Consider the following 18473-nt stretch of genomic DNA (forward strand, 5'->3'; position numbering starts at 1 on the left):
CTTTCCAAATAAGGAGTCGTCACTAATTATTTGTGTTTAGATAAATGTCTGAGCTATAATGGTGTAATTAATGATTAAAACTTGAAAGTATCTGTTTATTGTATTCGTTTATATGTTTAATAAAGACAAAGCCATCACAAAACTGTTGTAATTATTTAGATTTTGATCTAAATTAGCCTTGAATAAAGACTAAGCAGTCGCATGAATTAACAGAAAAAATGGACAGCCGGACTCGGACTCATGGTCAAGAGGCCGGACTCGGACTTGGAGCAAAAATCCGACCGAGTCCACTCGTTTTTCCGAGCTTCTTTTGATGCTGACGTTTGCATCCAGATAGTTAGCATACTAACTCTGTTAGGTGAAGTTGTGGAGATCTTTTTTGACCACACGCTCACCAACCCCAACTGGGAAACAAACGTTCAAGATTCAAGATTCAAGAGTTTTTATTCGCCATGTTTGAGCATGCCAAACAAGGAATTTGACTTCGATAAAACACACCCTCTGTTCAACATTTAGGTCACTAACAACACTCAGGACATGTGAAAAATGGCAAAAACAGTGTAGACAAATTAAAAAGCTGTGAAGAGCAGGATGTTATTGCCCAGTAATGACTCTGAGATTCTATGAGTGGTGTGAGTTCATCAGAGCAACTGCCTGGGGGAAGAAGCTGTCTCTGTGTCTGCTGGTTTTGGCGTACCGAGCTCTATAACGCCGTCCGGAGGGGAGTAGTTCAAACAGACTGCAACCTGGGTGAGAAGGGTCTGTAGACATGTTCCTTGCACGTTTCCTGGTCCTGGACAGGGAGGTTGATTCCAATGATCTTTTCTGCAGTCCTGATTGTCCGTTGCAGTCTGTGCTTGTCTTGTTTGGAGGCCGATCCAAACCAGACAGTGATGGAGGTGCAGAGGACAGACTGGATGATGGCAGTGTAGAAGGTCTTCAGAAGCTCTCGCGGCAGGTTGAACTTCTTGAGCTGTCTCAGGAAGTACAGCCTCTGCTGGGCCTTCTTCCGGACAGAGTCTATGTGACCGGTCCATTTCAGGTCCCGAGAGATAGTAGTTCCCAGGAACTTGAAGGTGTCTGTGGAGAAAATAGTATTACTGCGGATAGTGAGGGATAAAAGTGGTGAAGGGTCTCACCTGAAATCCACTGTCCTCTCCACGGTCTTGAGCGGGTTCAGCTCCAGAGGGTTTTGGCTACACCAGTGGACCAGCAGCTCCACCTCCTGTCTGTACGCAATCTCATCACCGTCCTGGATCAGTCCGATTGAGAGTGGTGTCATCTGCATACTTCAGGAGCCTCACAGGAGAGTCACCTGAGGAGAAATCATTGGTGTAGAGAGAGCAGTGGGGAGAGGACGCACCCCTGAGGGGCTCCAGTATTGGTGGTCCGGGTGTCAGATGAGATGCCCCCCAGCCTGACACGCTGTCTCCTGTTGGTCAGGAAGCTGGTGATCCACTGACAGGTGGAGGCAGGCACCGCAAGCTGGATGAGCTTCTGTTGGAGGATGTCAGGAGCGATGGTGTTGAACGCCAAGCTGAAGTCTACGAACATGATCCTGGCGTACGTTCCTGGGGTGTCCAGGTGGTGCAGGATGTAGTGCAGTCCCATGTTGACCGCATCATCCACTGACCTGTTTGCCCGGTAGGCAAACTGGACGGGGTCAGGCAGGGGGCCCGTGACCTCCTTCAGGTGGTTCAGCACTAACCTCTCAAAAGATTTCATGACCACAGATGCCAGTGCGACGGGTCTACAGTCATTCAAACCTGTGATGGCGGCCTTCTTGGCCACTGGAACGATGGTGGAGCTCTTGAAGCACGAGGGCACCTCACACAGCTCCAGAGAACGGTTGAAGGTGGGCGCCAGCTGCTCAGCGCAGACTTTCAAGCAGGAAGGTGACACACCGTCCTGGTCTTTTGTCTCCGGAACATCTGGCGCACTTCCTCCTCGCGGACCTGGAGTGCGGGCGCGGCCCCTGCAAGAGAGAGAGTGGGTGACAACGATGATAGAGGTGTGGACAGAGCAGTTGTGGGGAGAGGTGAGTATGTAGATTGTGCTGCAGGAAGTCCCGTTGTGTGGGAGGACCGATCAAACCTGCAGTAGAACCTGTTTAGCTGGTTAGCAAGCCTTGGGCTCTCCACAGGGTGGGGGGTTCGTTTCTTGTAGCCTGTGATGCTCTGCAGACCTTTCCACACTGTTGAGGGATCAGGATTGGCAGAGAGGTGTCTCTTCAGGTTCTCCCCGTAACACCTGGCTTTCCTGACCTCTTGGTTCAGTGTGTTTCTGGTCTGCCTGAACAGGGCGCGGTCGCCGCTCCTGTAGGCCTCCTCCTTGACCTTGCGCAGCCTCCTGAGGTTCGGTGTAAACCAAGGTTTGTCGTTGTTGTACGTGCAGAAGGTCTTAGTCTGCACACACAGATCCTCACAAAAACTTATGTATGATGTGACAGTGTCAGTGAGTTCATGCAAGTCTGAAGTTGCAGCTTCGAAAGCTCCCCAATCGGTGCAGTCAAAGCAGGCTTGGAGGTCCTGGCTTGACTCCACTGTCCACCTCCTCACAATCCTCACCACAGGCTTAGAAGTTTTTATTTTCTGCCTGTAGGCCGGGAACAGATGAACTAGACAGTGATCCGAGAGTCCTAAAGCTGCACGAGCCGCAGAGTGGTATGCATCCTTGATCACGGTGTAGCAGTGGTCCAGAGTCTGTGCCCCTCTGGTGGGACACGTTACGTGCTGTCTGTATTTCGGAAGTTCGTGTGCGAGGTTCGCCCTGTTAAGATCACCCAGAACAATGATTAGTGAGTTTGGTAGAAGTTTCTCCATGTCTGTTACCTGGTCAGCCAGCATCTGCGTGGCTTCACTCGCCCGTGCGTGTGGTGGGATGTAAACAGCCGCCATGACGATCGAGGAGAACTCCCGCGGTGAATAGTACGGCCGGCAGTTAATGAAAAGTGTTTCTAGGAGAAGTGAGGAGCAGCAGTTCGTCCATCTTGTTCGCCAGGGAGCGGACATTCGCCAGCTGAATTGACGGTAGGGCAGAACGGAACCCTCTCTGCCTCAGCCTTACGAGTGCTCCAGCTCGTTTTCCGCGCCGCCGTCGTCGCGCTAGCTTGTACAGCACCGCCGCTCCGGCTAGAATCTCCGACAAACAGTCTGAATCGGAGAGAACAGGAGAGAAAATACCAGAAGACTGTCCGATGTTTAACAGTGCTTCTCTGGTAAAAGTGATCCAGGATGGACAGCAGAGGACACAGAAAACACACAAAACAAGACAAATAAACAGAGAGCGACTCACCGTGGCTGCCATGCGCAGCGCCATCATATGATCCAAATCCATGACGACCACTGGTGGTGTGCAGACACGGTGGCTGACATTTACCCTGCATTCTATTATAGCCGCTGTAACTGTGCACCAGGGTTTGGCCATCGTGGCACCATCCAGCACCAAGGCGCCGCACAAAGAGCCTGGTAGACCAGTGACAGGGCACTACCGGGTGGTCGGCACCAATAGCAGTGTCTGCTTGCTGGCGTACATGGGCCTTCAGCTCAACATCAGCTTCAACTCCACCTCCTCAAACCAGACAGTGCATGTCGTCAACCTTGAACCCAACACCACAAATGCTTCCGGATCATGTGACACAGACAGCACAATGCTGCGACTTTTGACGGACGGCAATAAAACCAACCTGGCCTTTTTCTTCACGCTCAACTCTACGTCCAATAAGTACCACTTGAGTGAAATTTCTCTGTCAGCAGATTGGGCAGACATGAAAGAAGTTGCAGCTGCAGCCCTTCGGCCTCACCCAGAAAAAGTTTGGCACAGCTGAGCACTGCCAGCTGGATGAATATGACATGCTGATCCCCATCATCGTCGGGACGGCCCTGTCTGGCTTGGTCCTCATCGTGTTGGTTGCCTACCTCATCGGTAGGAGGAGGAGGCATGGTGGCTACCAGACCATTTGAAGTGGAGTCCTCTCAAATATAACCAGAGATCTCCCTCGCTAACATTAACCACTGCCACATTTGACACGCCACGTACTCTTTGTGTGCTCCACACTCCTGTATCCTTGTTTAACGCTGGGAACTCCCAGAACCTTCCATAACACTGGAGATTAGGGGTGTAACAATTCATCAATACACATCGATTAATCGATATAATGCTCTACGATTTGTTGGCATCGATGCTAAACGTAAACATAGATCTATATCGCCCGTTTTTGACCTCGGACATTAGACGCGACTTTATTTTGAAATCCAGTTCATTGTTGCTTGCTTCCTCTTTCCGGGAGCAGTGCGCGGCGTGTTGTGAGCAGAGCAGGCACGTGAAAGGGGAGCCGACAACTACGCGGCTTCTGGGCTGGTGCTATGGCTAGTGTAGCTGCCATAAGAAAATGCACTGATATGGAACGTTTTGAGCCAGGCTCTGTTTCCAAGTGGGAACCAATTTTAGTTTTTGTGTTAGCGGTTCCTTTTTGAGAGTTACACAAGGGCAAGAGTGTCTGATTTTGAGCCACGGGGTGGCAACGTTTTCCGTTTTGCAAAAGCAAGTGATGAAGAATGCAAGGAATGCTTATTTTGTTTCTTTTCTGATAACATTTTTGTTTATTGGTGAAACCAGAGTTTTGAAGATCTGTATTGTCAAGATTTACGTTTTTCTTCGTTTTCTCCCTCGAGCAAATGCGGCAATTAGGTACCGTTTTTTTCCGTGTATAGTGCGCAAAATTTAACTAATTTATTGTCCTAAAATCTGGGGTGCGCATTATACATGGGTACAAAAAAAAAAAAAAAAAATTTTTTTTTTTTTTAATTTTTTTTTTTTTTTTAAGTCCCAATGATCGTCACACACGCAGGGAGGCAATGGGTTCCATTTTTATAGTCTTTGGTATGGTCTTAACTAGGCTGGATGTAATTTTTTTTGTTGGCGTTGATTTCTCCGACTGCCCGTAAACGCACCACCGCGCTTCGTGCGCGCACGGGACAGCAAACGAGCAGGTGATCGAGCAAGCGTCTGATACGAGAGCATTGCGGTCGCATGGAGCGTGTTTGAAGTGAACAGCAGAGAAGAAAGGCAAAGTGTTGTGAAATAAAATGCACAGAACGGATGCGCAAGACACGTCAGCTATATAAAGAGCGAGAGTTGTTTTCTTCCTATTAGTTTCAATTCACAGTTTAATTAGCAGTTTCAATCAGCAAATAACAAAATGCGTATTACAGGTAATATTTTATTTCACAACACTTTGCCTTGTTCCTTTGGTCTCTGCTGTTCATCCTAAAACACAAAGGCGCTCTTTAAGCAATGCGACAGTGAGCGCCCGGCGCGCTGCGGTTGCGCGACCGCACCAAATTAAGCTCCCTGCGCAGTGCGCACTGAGGTCCACTTACATTTTAGAAAGTACATCAGGACTTTAAAAATATCTTCTAAATTTCAGCGACGGCTCTGTCACAATAATCGACCAGCCCGGTGCAGTTGGGCGGTCGGCGGCGCGCTACGGTTGAGCGTTCTCTCGCACGCTCTCTCTCGCTCTCCCTCGCTCTCGCACACACGCAAACCGGATATCATACGGAGGCCGCCATTACAGATGCGCAGAACGGATGAGCAAGACACGTCAGCTATATAAAGAGCGAGAGTTCAGTTCTCTACCTAAATCCGTATTACAGGTAATATTTTATTTCACAACACTTTGCCTTGTTCCTTTCTTCTCTGCTGTTCACATCAAACACGCTCCATGCGCACGGAGCGCGGTGGTGCGTTTACGGGCAGTCGGAGAAATCAACGCCAACAAAAAAATTACATCCAGCCTAGTTAAGACCATACCAAAGACTATAAAAATGGGACCCATTGCCTCCCTGCGTGTGTGACGATCATTGGGACTTAAAAAATAAAAAAATAAAAAAAAAAAATTTTTTTTTTAAAAAAATTCATAAAAATTGGGTGCGTATTATACATGGGTACAAGCTTTTTTCCAGCATCAGCATGCCATTTTTAGGGGTGCGTACTATACATGGGGGCGCACTATACACGGAAAAAAACGGTAATCCTTTGTCATATTAGCTGTTAGCCATGGTGTTAGCCATGATGTTAGCCATGCTATGTTATGTTAGCAAGAACATGACGAATGTGTTTTAAGTTCATGAGCAGACTTAAGTTATTTTGTGTGTAACGTTTATTGTTCTCTGTGAGAACGTTTTATGTTAATAGTCATTGTGTCTTTTAGTTCTCACGGCATGTGTGTGGAGAAGGAGTTGAATAAATGCCCGTTTTGAAGAACTGCTTGTACGCCTGATTGACAAGAGGGAGCTACAGTGAGAACTCTGCTAGCCCGGCGCCAGAACAAGACGGTGTTCGGCAGAGCTACAAGCAAGTCACTTCACTCACCTCTTCCATCGGACAGATAAGAGACTGTACATTCACCTGCCTATACAAGTAGCTACCTGAGTCCAGAGAGCTTTGGGTGCCAGTCAACAATAAGTAAAACATTTGAACAAGTTAAATGTTTAAAGGTGGACTAGCCTCAATTGCCGTAAAGGGACCTACAAGTGCTAAATTGTGCAATGTTATGGTGATGTGTGCATGTTGTAAGGTTTAAGTGCTTGCTTATTTGCACCTAGTAATGTCTGATTGAGGTGTGAACGACCATTCATAGCATTTGAAAACAAGTTCATTTGCGAACATTTAAAGGTGTAGAACAACATTTAAGTGATTAAGTCATTGCAATGAAATTTAAGTTTATTGTACATTTAGTCAATATATTAGACAGGTTGGTTGGTAAAGTAAATTACAGGAGTCAGTAGTAATTCAAGATAGCCTACTGTAGTCAAGTGATAAAACTATAACATCATTACATTAGTAAATCAGATTTATACTTGAGTTTAAAGAAAATCAGTTCATATAGCTTAAATTTCATGCAAAATCATAATAGAAAATAATAGATAAATTAATAATCTTAATAAATACTGAGTTCATGACATTTCCTAAAAATGGATGTGTCCAAGATAGAAGGGATAATTCCAATCTTAGAAGGCATTGAGGATGCTGATAGTGAGCAAGCAGATAAAACTCTTAAGGGGAAGACTGAAATAAGTGAAGGCAAACAACCTGCCCCAGAAGATGAAATAAGAAGAAGTGAAAGATCAAGAAAGCTCACTGAGAAGGGACAAGAACTCGAAGAGACTAAACTCAAAGGTCTCCAACATCGTTTCTCACGTACCTATGACAAGTGGAAGATTCTTGCTAAGAAATCAAGGAAGGAGATAGAGGGAGCCTCTTCTAAAGAGAACCTACAAACTCTCATCAACAAGGTAAAAGAAGCATCAAATGATGTACAACAGGCGTACGAAGACCTGCGCAAATTCATAATCCCTGATAAAGAGACACGCCGTTGAACAGACACTTGCGACACTGTCTCAAGGCAGATATTAGAGCATGCTTGGAATCATCTCCAAGACAAAGATAACGAGCAAGAAATAGAGTGGTTTGAGACTGGCTCTATGTTCTCATTAGAAGTATCAGAAGCATGCAGTGCAAGCTCAAGATCATCACTCTCAAGTAAATCCTCATGTAAATCTTCAAAAATAAGTGAAGCTGCAGCAGAATTAGCAGCAAATGAAGCCAATTTGGAAGTCCAAGAGCAAGTGGAGTGTGAGGAACGTGAACTCACAAACCTAGAAGCTGAGTACAGACAAAGGCTTGTGCAACAAGAAAAGGAACGTGCACAAGAAGAAGAGCAACGTAGACAAAGGCTTGTGCAACAAGAAAAGGAGCGTGCACAAGAAGAAGAGCAATGTAGACAAAGGCTTGCACAACAAGAAGAAGAATGTGCTGCAAATAAACAGGTCTTGGAAGAAAAGCGCAGAAAGATAGAACGCTTAGAGACCATAAAAAAGATGAATGCCGCCAAGGCCAAACTAGAAGTGTATAAACAAGAACAAGGCTCAACCTCAGACTTGCTGGATCTATTCAAGGATTATAAGCCCAAACGAGAAAGGCTTACATTCGACTCAAAACCTGCTGTCACGCCACAACTAATCACAAGGATGCAATCTTCTACAACTACCCCCAAAGAGGATAGCACAACTGATTTCGCCAAGGTACTAGTAGAGTCCTTCAGTGTAAGCCGTCTCCCAGCACCAGAGCCTGCTGTTTTCAGTGGAGATCCACTAAAGTACAAGGGCTGGATAATGTCCTTTCAAACGCTGATAGGCAGAAAGAATATACCAGCGAACGAAAAAATCTACTAGCTCCAAAAATATGTTGGCGGACCAGCAAGGAAAGCCATTGAGGGATACTTCCTTCTGGGAACAGATGCAGCCTATCTGACAGCGCTCGATGTCCTGGAAAAAAGATATGGAAGCTCCTTTATGGTTGCTAAGGCTTTCAGAGATAAGCTGGCCTCATGGCCAAAGATAGGACCCAAGGAAAGCATTCAGCTAAGAGAGTTCTCAGACTTCCTTCAAGGCTGTCAAGCAGCCATGTCGCAAATAAAGAGCCTGGAGGTCCTTAACGACTGTGGTGAAAACCAACGAATGCTCTCTAAGCTCCCCAACTGGCTTACAGCAAGATGGAACCGAAGGGTGACCAGGATGGAAAAGGAGAATGAGACTTTCCCCAGCTTCGATCAGTTCGTGGAATTCGTCACAGAGGAAGCCGATATCGCTTATTACCTCCCTTCACGCTCTGAATTCTGGAGATGGTGGAATGGAGAAGCCACAAAAACCACGAAGTGTTGGTGCTAAGGTGCTAGCAAGTAGCTCTGAAGAGAAGACAGATGCTAAGGATGTGTATTCTGTGAGAAGTCAAATCATGGCTTACAGACATGTCGAAAGTTCTTGAAAGAGACAACTGCAGAACGAGTCAAGTTTGTGAAAACAAACAAGCTCTGCTTTGGACGTTTGAAATCAGGACATCAGTCCAAGAACTGTGAGAAGAGAAGCATTTGTGAGACATGCAAAAGGAAGCATCCAACATGTCTACATGAAAATCGTCCAAGGGAAGACGATAGGAAAGAACAAGAGGATGGCGAAAGAAATGAGAGTGGGAGACGCTTTAAGAAAAAGGAGCGCACAACGGAGAAGGAAGACTTATCAGAGTCTGAAGAGAAAGAAGAGACACCAGTAGAGGCAACAGCTAACAGAGTGGTGCAAGACAAGAGGAGCACCTATTCCTCCACAGTTGTTCCTGTATGGCTGTCCACAGCAAGTAATCCAGAGCAGGAAGTGCTCGTATACGCTCTATTGGACAACCAAAGCGACACCACCTTCATCCTGCAAGAAACGGCAGAAGTGTTAGTTACAAAGAAACAGCCTGTGCAATTAAAGCTCTCCACGATGTCATCCAAAGCTACCGTCATCCAGAGTCAGACGTTAACTGGACTGCAGGTCAGAGGTTATAATGAGACAAGGAAAATATCTCTCCCAGTAACCTACACAAGAGAGTTCATTCCTGCAAACCTAAGTCTTGTCCCCATACCTGAGACAGCAAGATCATGGCCTCACCTAGAGCACCTTGCCGGAGAGATCACTCCTTTATGTGACTGTGAGATTGGCCTGCTCATAGGCTACAACTGTTCTCAGGCCCTGTTGCCCAGAGAAGTGGTGTCAGGAAAAGATAATGAGCCTTTCGCTCAACGAACAGACTTGGGCTGGAGTATAGTTGGCTGTGCAGATCCCTGCGTCGATTATGGAGATGCAATTGGAAGCAGCCACACGATCGTTGTGAAACAAGTGACTCCACACATTGAGTCACAGGCTTATCAACCAAGTGAAGTACGATACATATATCGAACACAAATCAAGGAAGTCATCACACCACCAGAAGTCATTAAGGCACTTGAATCAGACTTCAACGAAAGAGTAGCCGAAGATGCCCATATCTCACAGGAAGATCTACGTTTTCTATCCATAATAGAGGAAGGAATCAACAACGACGCCAGAAGATTTCATGTATTCGTGGCCAACCGCATTCAGCGAATCAAGAACAGTACCAAGCCCAGTCAATGGAGATATGTGGCTTCAGAAGAAAACCCTGCAGACCACTCATCAAGGGGTCTCAGGGCAAAGGAGCTCATCGAGTCTAACTGGTTACTGGCCCTGAATTTCTCTGGCGTGAAGAACTTCCCAGCGGAGACGTCAAGGTGGGAGAGATGTTAGCAGAAGACACTGAAGTTCGAAAGGCCTTCGTGGGCAAGACCTTGACGACGGAAGACTCACTGCTTGATCGCTTCCAGAAGTTCTCCAGCTCGATGATGTTAGTCAAAGCCATCGCTAGACTCAAACGACGTGTCAAAGAGCTCAAGGGTCTGACAGAAAGAATCAATGAAGCCACGAGTCTCCTCGAAGAAAGAAAAGTAGCAGAAATCAAGATCAATGACATAGTGATTATACAGGATGAAAATACACCAAGAAAGGAATGGAAGCTGGCTAAGGTCACACAAGTGTACCCAAGTGAAGATGGTCATGTGAGGAAGATACAGTTATTGATCAGCGACTCAGAACTAAATGACACTGGAAAACAAGTCAACAAGAAAACCTACTTGGAGAGACCTATACATAAGACTGTGACCTTGCTTGAAGCAGAATGAGAGCCTCCAGTCTACCCTCTCTAGAGCTTCCCTCCCTAGCGCCAGCTAGTTTATGACCTAATCCTTAGTTATAGTTACCTTAATTATACTTACCTCAGGTATACTTACCCTTTTTCTCTTAGTCCTACTCATCTCAGATAGTTGAAGAAAATAACAAGTGATTTGGTGGGAGTGTAGCTGCCATAAGAAAATGCACTGATATGGAACGTTTTGAGCCAGGCTTTGTTTCCAAGTGGGAACCAATTTTAGTTTTTGTGTTAGCGGTTCCTTTTTGAGAGTTACACAAGGGCGAGAGTGTCTGATTTTGAGCCACGGGGTGGCAACGTTTTCCGTTTTGCAAAAGCAAGTGATGAAGAATGCAAGGAATGCTTATTTTGTTTCTTTTCTGATAACATTTTTGTTTATTGGTGAAACCAGAGTTTTGTAGATCTGTATTGTCAAGATTTATGTTTTTCTTCGTTTTCTCCCTCGAGCAAATGCGGCAATGAGAAAATCCTTTGTCATATTAGCTGTTAGCTATGATGTTAGCCATGATGTTAGCCATGATGTTAGCCATGCTATGTTATGTTAGCAAGAACATGACGAATGTGTTTTAAGTTCATGAGCAGACTTAAGTTATTTTGTGTGTAACGTTTATTGTTCTCTGTGAGAACGTTTTATGTTAATAGTCTTTATGTCCTTTAGTTCTCACGGCATGTGTGTGGAGAAGGAGTTGAATAAATGCCCGTTTTGAAGAACTGCTTGTACGCCTGATTGACAAGAGGGAGCTACAGCTAGTGTCCAAGAAGACGAGGAAATTCGCTCCCCTTTGGGCTTCAAGTCATTTGTTACGAAGCACTTTGGATTCCAAAGAAAATATGTTGTTGATTTTGCGTATGAATTGTTATAAATCAGGATATTGTTCTATATCGATCGTAGAGCACTATATCGTGATGTATCGTGAATGAATCGCAGCAGGCTTTAAGATATCGGCAAATATCGTATTGTGTTTCTTTGTATCGATATGATATTGTAACATGACAAAACCCGCCATTTACACCCCTACTGGGGATACATAAGCTTAATGATAAAAAGGATGTTAAATTTGTGAGAAAATATCTGGCAAGCAACAGAAGAATCTTTATTATTGTGTTCTATTTATTAGTATTGTAAAGGAAATTATGGAATTTCAGGGCACTTTTTGGTCATTTTGGGTGGCAACCTATAGCGGTTGTCTTTAGCCAGAACAGCTGGACACTGGTCAATTGACGCGCATCACAACTTTGCGTCATGACTACTTAATACGCGTTTGTAGGAAAAATCTGAAAGAATCTGACTTTTTTTCATTTAGCATGCTTAGTAGAAAAACAAAGTCAAAAACTCGTTTACATTAGTTGTGTGTCACGCGCCGGTGTCATCCAGCCACGCCCCGCCAATCACCAGGATCATTCTCACCTGTCGCGTGCTCATTGGGAGCACTATATTAGTGCGGCCAGCGCTACAGCTTGTGTCAGCTTGTCTCGTGATGTCTCAGTGCACATCGGTCCTTGTAAGCTTGACTCCCCGCCGCTTTACGATTCGGTCCTTGTCCTGTCTGTCCAGTGCTATCTTGTCAGTCCGCAGTTGTTCGGAGATCACCCGTCAGCCACGTCCAGTCCTCGCCAGTGAGAAGTCCAGCCGCCAGCTCCTTCCCCTGGCTTACCATCCGGTGACCCACTCCCGACGTGCGCAACCTCGCCCGTTTGCTGCTCCAGCCCTCCACCGTTCCCCTTTCCCTCCACAATAAAGTCTGCTTCGCTTTTCATTTGGCTGTACTGTCTGATCCTTCAGTGTGCAAGATACAGCAGTTTATACCTAGAACAGCTAGATGTGTCAATCGACGCAATTGAACATTATAGCATGCACAGTATAGATATCCATGTAACAAAGTGCAACAAAGTGTAATAAAGTGTAACAAAGTTCTTTCACAAGCATTTCAGTCACAGACTTGCATGTTTGTGCTTGTCCCTAATATCGGACGGCCTTATATTTGCAGGCGATGTAAATTTTAGCCATATATTTTCCACATACAGGACGTTTGCAAAGATCACAGACTGTTACAGTTCTGTTACGGCTACATCCTACTTTTATCTGACTCTAGAATCGCTAGTTGTCAATTGTCCTGTTGCTGTTGACGCTGCCATTGGTGCGGGATTCCTGGCTGACATCTCAGCTAATGTCAGATCTGTAGACAGCTGACATAAGAATTCCCTGTGTGAGCTATTTGTGCCAGTGACTTGCTGGTAGATTATCCATGAATTGACTCCAGCCATATCCAGAATGTTGAAGAACACTGCAAGTGGCCATCTTCTGCATCCTGCCTTTGTAGACATCTGTCGACACATTGCGTCAAGCATGTCAACTCCGCATTTGTTGTTGTTGTAATACAGGATTTATTCTGGGTTATTTTTGCCATCTGTCTGGCACAGAGAACCTTTGTCCAGAGTTGACAGCAGCACAATAGATTTAGAGGGTTTTGATTGGTATCTGACCAACTGGATGGAGCCAGACCTGTAAAATACTGACTCGTGAGTGGCCATCTTTGAAGAGCTTGGAATCTCTTTCCTGTTCCATCGCATGGTGCCAACTGTTGATGTCCGCTTTTCCATAAGCTTCAGTGCTAGGTCTTTGCTTGTGAAAAAGTTGTCAGTGGTGACGTTGTAGCCACGCCCAAAGTATGGCTCCATATGTGTCATCACTACATATGCCCCCAAACTGTTGACTGTCTGCTCATCCTTTCCAAGATATGTCTTCACACCGAGGCAGTACGTTGTTCCAACTTCAGCTAGGACCCAAAACTTGATTCCAAACTTGTCGGGTTTATTTGGCATGTATTGAGTGAACCTACAGCGGTGTGTTGTCAGCACCCTGGCAAGATTAGGTTATTCCTGTAGTGTTTATACGGAGTAGAAATGAACGCTAATGCAACTTCTTTATTAAGCAACTCTTTATTCCTCCACTACTCGAGTGTCACATAGTGACGTCACACATTGACATATGTGACGATTATGTGATCGTCACACACACATAATGTATACAATGCCCCTGCCGCATTACAGCGCCCCCACATGTCTACATTATGCAAGACCTCCAATAAAACACTATATAATATCATAGTATCAACATACTATAATACCACATACCACCGTGGGATAGAGAAAACGTAATTTTGATCTCTTTGTGTGTCTCGGCATGTGAAGACGTTGACAATAAAGCAGACTTTGACGTTTCCCTTTTTTCCAGAGATCAAAGGGTAGACTGCCTTTGTCTCTTCAGACCTTAGAGGATTCTTCTGCCTCTTGTGTAGAAACTTCTGTTCCTATCTAACTCTTACAGAAGAACACTGTAAACCAAAACAACTTTGTGATTATTAGCATAATGTATACAATAACTATTGTTTCTTAGATTCTTAAATGCTCAAACAGTTAAAAGTTAAGTTAAAGTCCCAATGATCGTCACACACACATCTGGGTGTGGTGAAATTTGTTTTAACTTAAAGTGCTCAGAACTTCCCCCGTAGAATTACCAAAAAATGTCCATGAATAAAAATGACATTAGGGGTTTCTGATTGACTAAATCTGTGTCAGTTTATAAATCAACTAGCATGTCGTTCCTCATTGCAGAAGGTATTACAAGTCATGTGTCTTTTAGCAGTAAGCCATCTTTCACTGTTAATGTAGCTCGCTCCGGCCAGTAGTTTTTCAGCACTGGTTCCAGTTTTGCATGTGCTGGCCATCCTTCCGTGCACATGGTCATGACACGTGACCAGGCACTGTCCGTTTTCAACTGCTCTTTCAGGTTTTCAGTATATGATGAGCTGACAGGTAGACTTTCAATGACACAGTCCACATATATGTTTATGCTCTCTATCAGCTCCTGGTCATCGGTGGACATGCGTGATTTTACAGGTGCGTGTGACAGTGTGTCTGCCGTCCAAAGCGACTTTCCTGGTACGTGCACGATGGAGTATGAGTAGCGCATCAGCCTCATCCTGAAACGCTGGATTCTCTGTGGCAAAAGATCCAGTGCTTGGCTCCGAGCAGGCTGAGAAGGGGTTTATGGTTGGTCTCCAGGCAAAACTCTTTTCCGATGAGGAAATCCCGAAACCGTTCACAGGCCCATGTGAGGCCCAGAGCCTCCTTCTCCACCTGCGCGTATCGTTGCTCAGTTGGAGTGAGTGACCGTGATGCGTAAGCCACAGGCTTCCAGTCTTTCCCCCATTTCTGGAGAAGAACGCCCCCCAAACCATACGATGATGCATCAGCAGATACATAATCAGCACAGGAGTAAGAGGATAGAGCTTTCTTTAGCGGTTCAAACGCTGCTGGCCTGGTCCACGTCCCAGACCCAGCAGTTTTTCTTCGAGAGGAGGTCACGGAGCGGTTTATCTTTTTCAGCTAGCTGGGGAATAAACTTTCCCATCTGGTTGACCATGCCAAGAAAATGCCTTAATTCACTCACAATTGTGGGCTCTGTCATGTCTGTGATGGCGTCTGTCTTTCTTGGGTCAGGGCGGATGCCTGCAGCTGTGATGATATGGCCCAGGAAGACTACTTCACTCTTGGAGAGTTCACACCTGTCCACATTCAGTGTGATACCTGCTTTTTCCAGTCTTTGTAGCACGGCATAAAGTCGAGTGTCGTGCTCTTCCTGGTCCCGCCCCCACACCAACAGATCATCGATGTGACAAACCACACCGTTGAGTGTGACTGTGATCGATCGGCACATCTTCGGGCGCAGAGGTGATGTCAAATGGAAGGCGGTTAAAGTGGAACCGTCTGAAGGGTGTTATGAATGTAGTGTACTTGGCTGACTCCTCCGTTAACGGAATCTGCCAAAAACCCATGATGGCATCCAACTTGCTGAACAGCTTCGCTCCAGCAAGCATTCCCAGGCTTTGTTCCACAGATGGAAGAATGTACTTTTCACGGCACACATACACATTCAAGCCGGTTAAATCCACACACAACTGCACTTTTTTTCTGTCCTTTTTGCGCACGACCACCATGCTGGCACACCAATCAGTTGGCTCCTCCACCCGGCTGATGATGCCCAGAGCTTCCATGAGCTGGAGCACTCTCTTGACTTCACCCACCAGAGGTAGCGGAATCCTCCTGTTTTTTTTTTACTGAATATGGCACGGCGTCTGGCTTGAGCTTTATGGTGTATGGTTGTTGTAGCTGACCCAGACCACTGAACAACTTGGGGTAACTTGAGGGTATCCGTGTCTATACTGTCGACTCGGAAGAGCAAGCCAAGGACTGTAATGGCTGGCAACCCAAGCATCGGCGTGCTCAGGTTTTTAACAACATAAACCTTCTTCATTGTCTGCTTGGCTCCTTTCCTCAGCTGCAGTCTGGTGAACCCTGACACATCCAGTGGAATCCGTCCTGGACCAAACAAGGGCTTTTCTGGCTTTTTGAGAACAGCCTGCTGTGTGTTGGAAAATATGTTACTAAACTCAGTCTGTGATACAGCAGTAATATCCGCACCAGTATCGAGTTTGAAGGTGACATTTCCCTCTAGGTCCATTAGATATTTTTGGTTTCCTTTTTTGTTAGGAATGAATGTATTTCAGAAGCTTATTTTTTAACCTTCAAAATATGTGAGTCACCCCGCTCACTCTTTGTTTGATCTTCTGCCCTCTGCGAAGAGGTACAGGACCCTGCGCTCCCGCACCACCAGAGTCACCAACAGCTTCATACTCCAGGATGTTAGGATCCTGAACTCTCTCCCCCTTTCTGCGTAGCGTCCTGTACTTTGCACTATGCTTACTGTCTGCTGTAAAGTCAAAGTCAAAGTCTGCTTTATTGTCAACATCTTCACATGCCGAGACACACAAAGAGATCGAAATGACGTTTTCCCTATCCCACGGTGACGAGACATATTACACGATAGACATACAAGTAAACGACGCAATATAAAAAACAAGAAGGCACAAACAATAAATAATAAGAGTAATAATAAATAATAAACAGATAACACAACAAATAAGAGCCAGTGTGCATACAGACAGTAAAAGTACAGGACCCTACGCAGAACGGGGAAGGGAGTTCAGGATCCTGACAGCCTGGAGTATGAAGCTGTTTGAGAGTCTGGTGGTGCGGGAGCGCAGGCTTCTGCTGCACACTGGCTCAGTTTTGCTCCTCTTATTTATTGTGTTATTTGTTTATTATGTATTCATCACTCATATTATTTATTTATTATTTGTTATTTATTGTTTGTGCCTTCTTGTCTTTATTTTGTGTCGTCTACTTGTATGTCTATCGTGTACTATGTCTCGTCACCGTGGGATAGAGGAAACGGAATTTCGGTTTCTTTGTGTCTTGACATATGAAGGGATTGACAATAAAGCAGACTTTGACTTTGATGTCCAATTTTGACTACAATTCTGAATTTGTCAAGGGAAATCTGCATGTTGCCCATTTGCTCCACACTTTGTTATTGGAGTAGTTTTCTGTTACACATTATCTGTCCACTTTGTGCTTTCATTCACTTTTCAAATTCGTGTCCAAAATGCTTACGTCACTGTTTCTTATCAGTGCCTTCCCTGCAGCATCATGTGATGCAATGTTACTACAGAGGTACAGTACCTGCTCTGTCGTCACATTTTCTTGTACAGAGTTGTCAGTGACGTGCGGTGAGGGTTGGCGTTGGTGAGGCACTGACTGAGTCAGATTTACAAACGTACTGTATGACGCTAAGGCACTGACTCACAAGTCAGATTTACATGCATACATGGTTGTTATCCCATTCTTGATTAAATTTAATAACATTTTAAACACACCGCTGTACATTTAAACACACCACTGCAGTATTCTTACCAGGGCTGTGGACTCGGTCGGATTTTTGCACCGAGTTCGAGTCCGGCCTCTTGACCACGAGTCCGAGTCCGGCTGTCCATTTTTTCTGTTAATTCATGTGACTGCTTAGTCTTTATTCAAGGCTAATTTAGATCAAAATCTAAATAATTACAACAGTTTTGTGATGGCTTTGTCTTTATTAAACATATCAACGAATAAAATAAACAGATACTTTCAAATTTTAATCATTAATTACACCATTATAGCTCAGACATTTATCTAAACACAAATAATTAGTGACGACCCCACAACTATCGAAACACATCAATGATATAAGCTGGGTGACATAATCGTCCTTGACATTGGTACATAATGTAAACATTGGCCTAAGTGCAACTGAACGTGGCCGCATTGATCGTAACTTACGCTCCGTTTCCCCCCCAAATCTAGAGGAAAAACATTGTTCTCTCGCTGCTCCCCGGTTCTTCCATCTTGGCTGCGCGCGGGGCATTGTGGGTCTTGTATTTGAACAAGAAATACAGCTATTTTGACTACGAAAATTATCGAAATGTATAGGAAACACACTAAAATTGCATTAAAAGCATAGACCACAGGACAGATATTATATTATGTTTTATTATATTACTATTCATTTTTTAACAATGGTGACAGCTGAGGAAACCATGTTGAGCCCTTTACTGCCCCCTGGTGGCAAGGTGAGGCACTGCCTCACCTGCCTCCTATGAGTGCTCGTGCCTGAGAGCTGTATGTAAAATGTGTTATCATGACATAGTGCTGAGATTTTTTGTGTTTACCATATTCTTTACTGTTGCTCATCTGGATCCCTTTTTGGTGTTTCCGTGTCTGCTAGCTTTAATTGATTATTTGAGATGTTTTCTAATTGATTGTCAATAAAAGTGATCTGAAAGAAAAAAACAAAACCCAAAAAGTCTTGTCCCGCCGGAAGTGACGCCACGTCGTCGCCATATTGTTTGTTGAAGGACGCTGCCTATTGATTTGTACAGAGATAGTGCGCTAAATTCGCTACGGCTTATGCGGTCCACGGAGGAAGAGCG

The 18473-nt window shown here is 45.0% G+C and overlaps 1 protein-coding gene and 1 pseudogene across 1 annotated transcript; one reads left to right on the top strand and one right to left on the bottom strand.

Moving 5' to 3' along the window:
• Positions 1-425: 425 nt before the first annotated feature.
• LOC133151761 (uncharacterized) lies at positions 426-17910 on the bottom strand. Its single transcript, XM_061275052.1, has 9 exons — positions 17824-17910; positions 17419-17503; positions 3295-3745; positions 3067-3152; positions 2832-2956; positions 2107-2769; positions 1364-1975; positions 1140-1315; positions 426-1080 (listed from the first exon to the last, which is right to left on the bottom strand). Exons 3-8 carry the CDS (start codon positions 3383-3385, stop codon positions 1312-1314), a joined length of 1581 nt encoding a protein of 526 aa, XP_061131036.1. The 5' UTR covers positions 3386-3745; positions 17419-17503; positions 17824-17910; the 3' UTR covers positions 426-1080; positions 1140-1311.
• Positions 3392-3962, top strand: LOC133151194 (lysosome-associated membrane glycoprotein 1-like; annotated as a pseudogene).
• Positions 17911-18473: the final 563 nt, after the last annotated feature.

This window comes from Syngnathus typhle, linkage group LG3 (genome assembly GCF_033458585.1).
Source record: "Syngnathus typhle isolate RoL2023-S1 ecotype Sweden linkage group LG3, RoL_Styp_1.0, whole genome shotgun sequence".
In the NCBI taxonomy this organism is placed as follows: Eukaryota; Metazoa; Chordata; class Actinopteri; order Syngnathiformes; family Syngnathidae; genus Syngnathus; species Syngnathus typhle.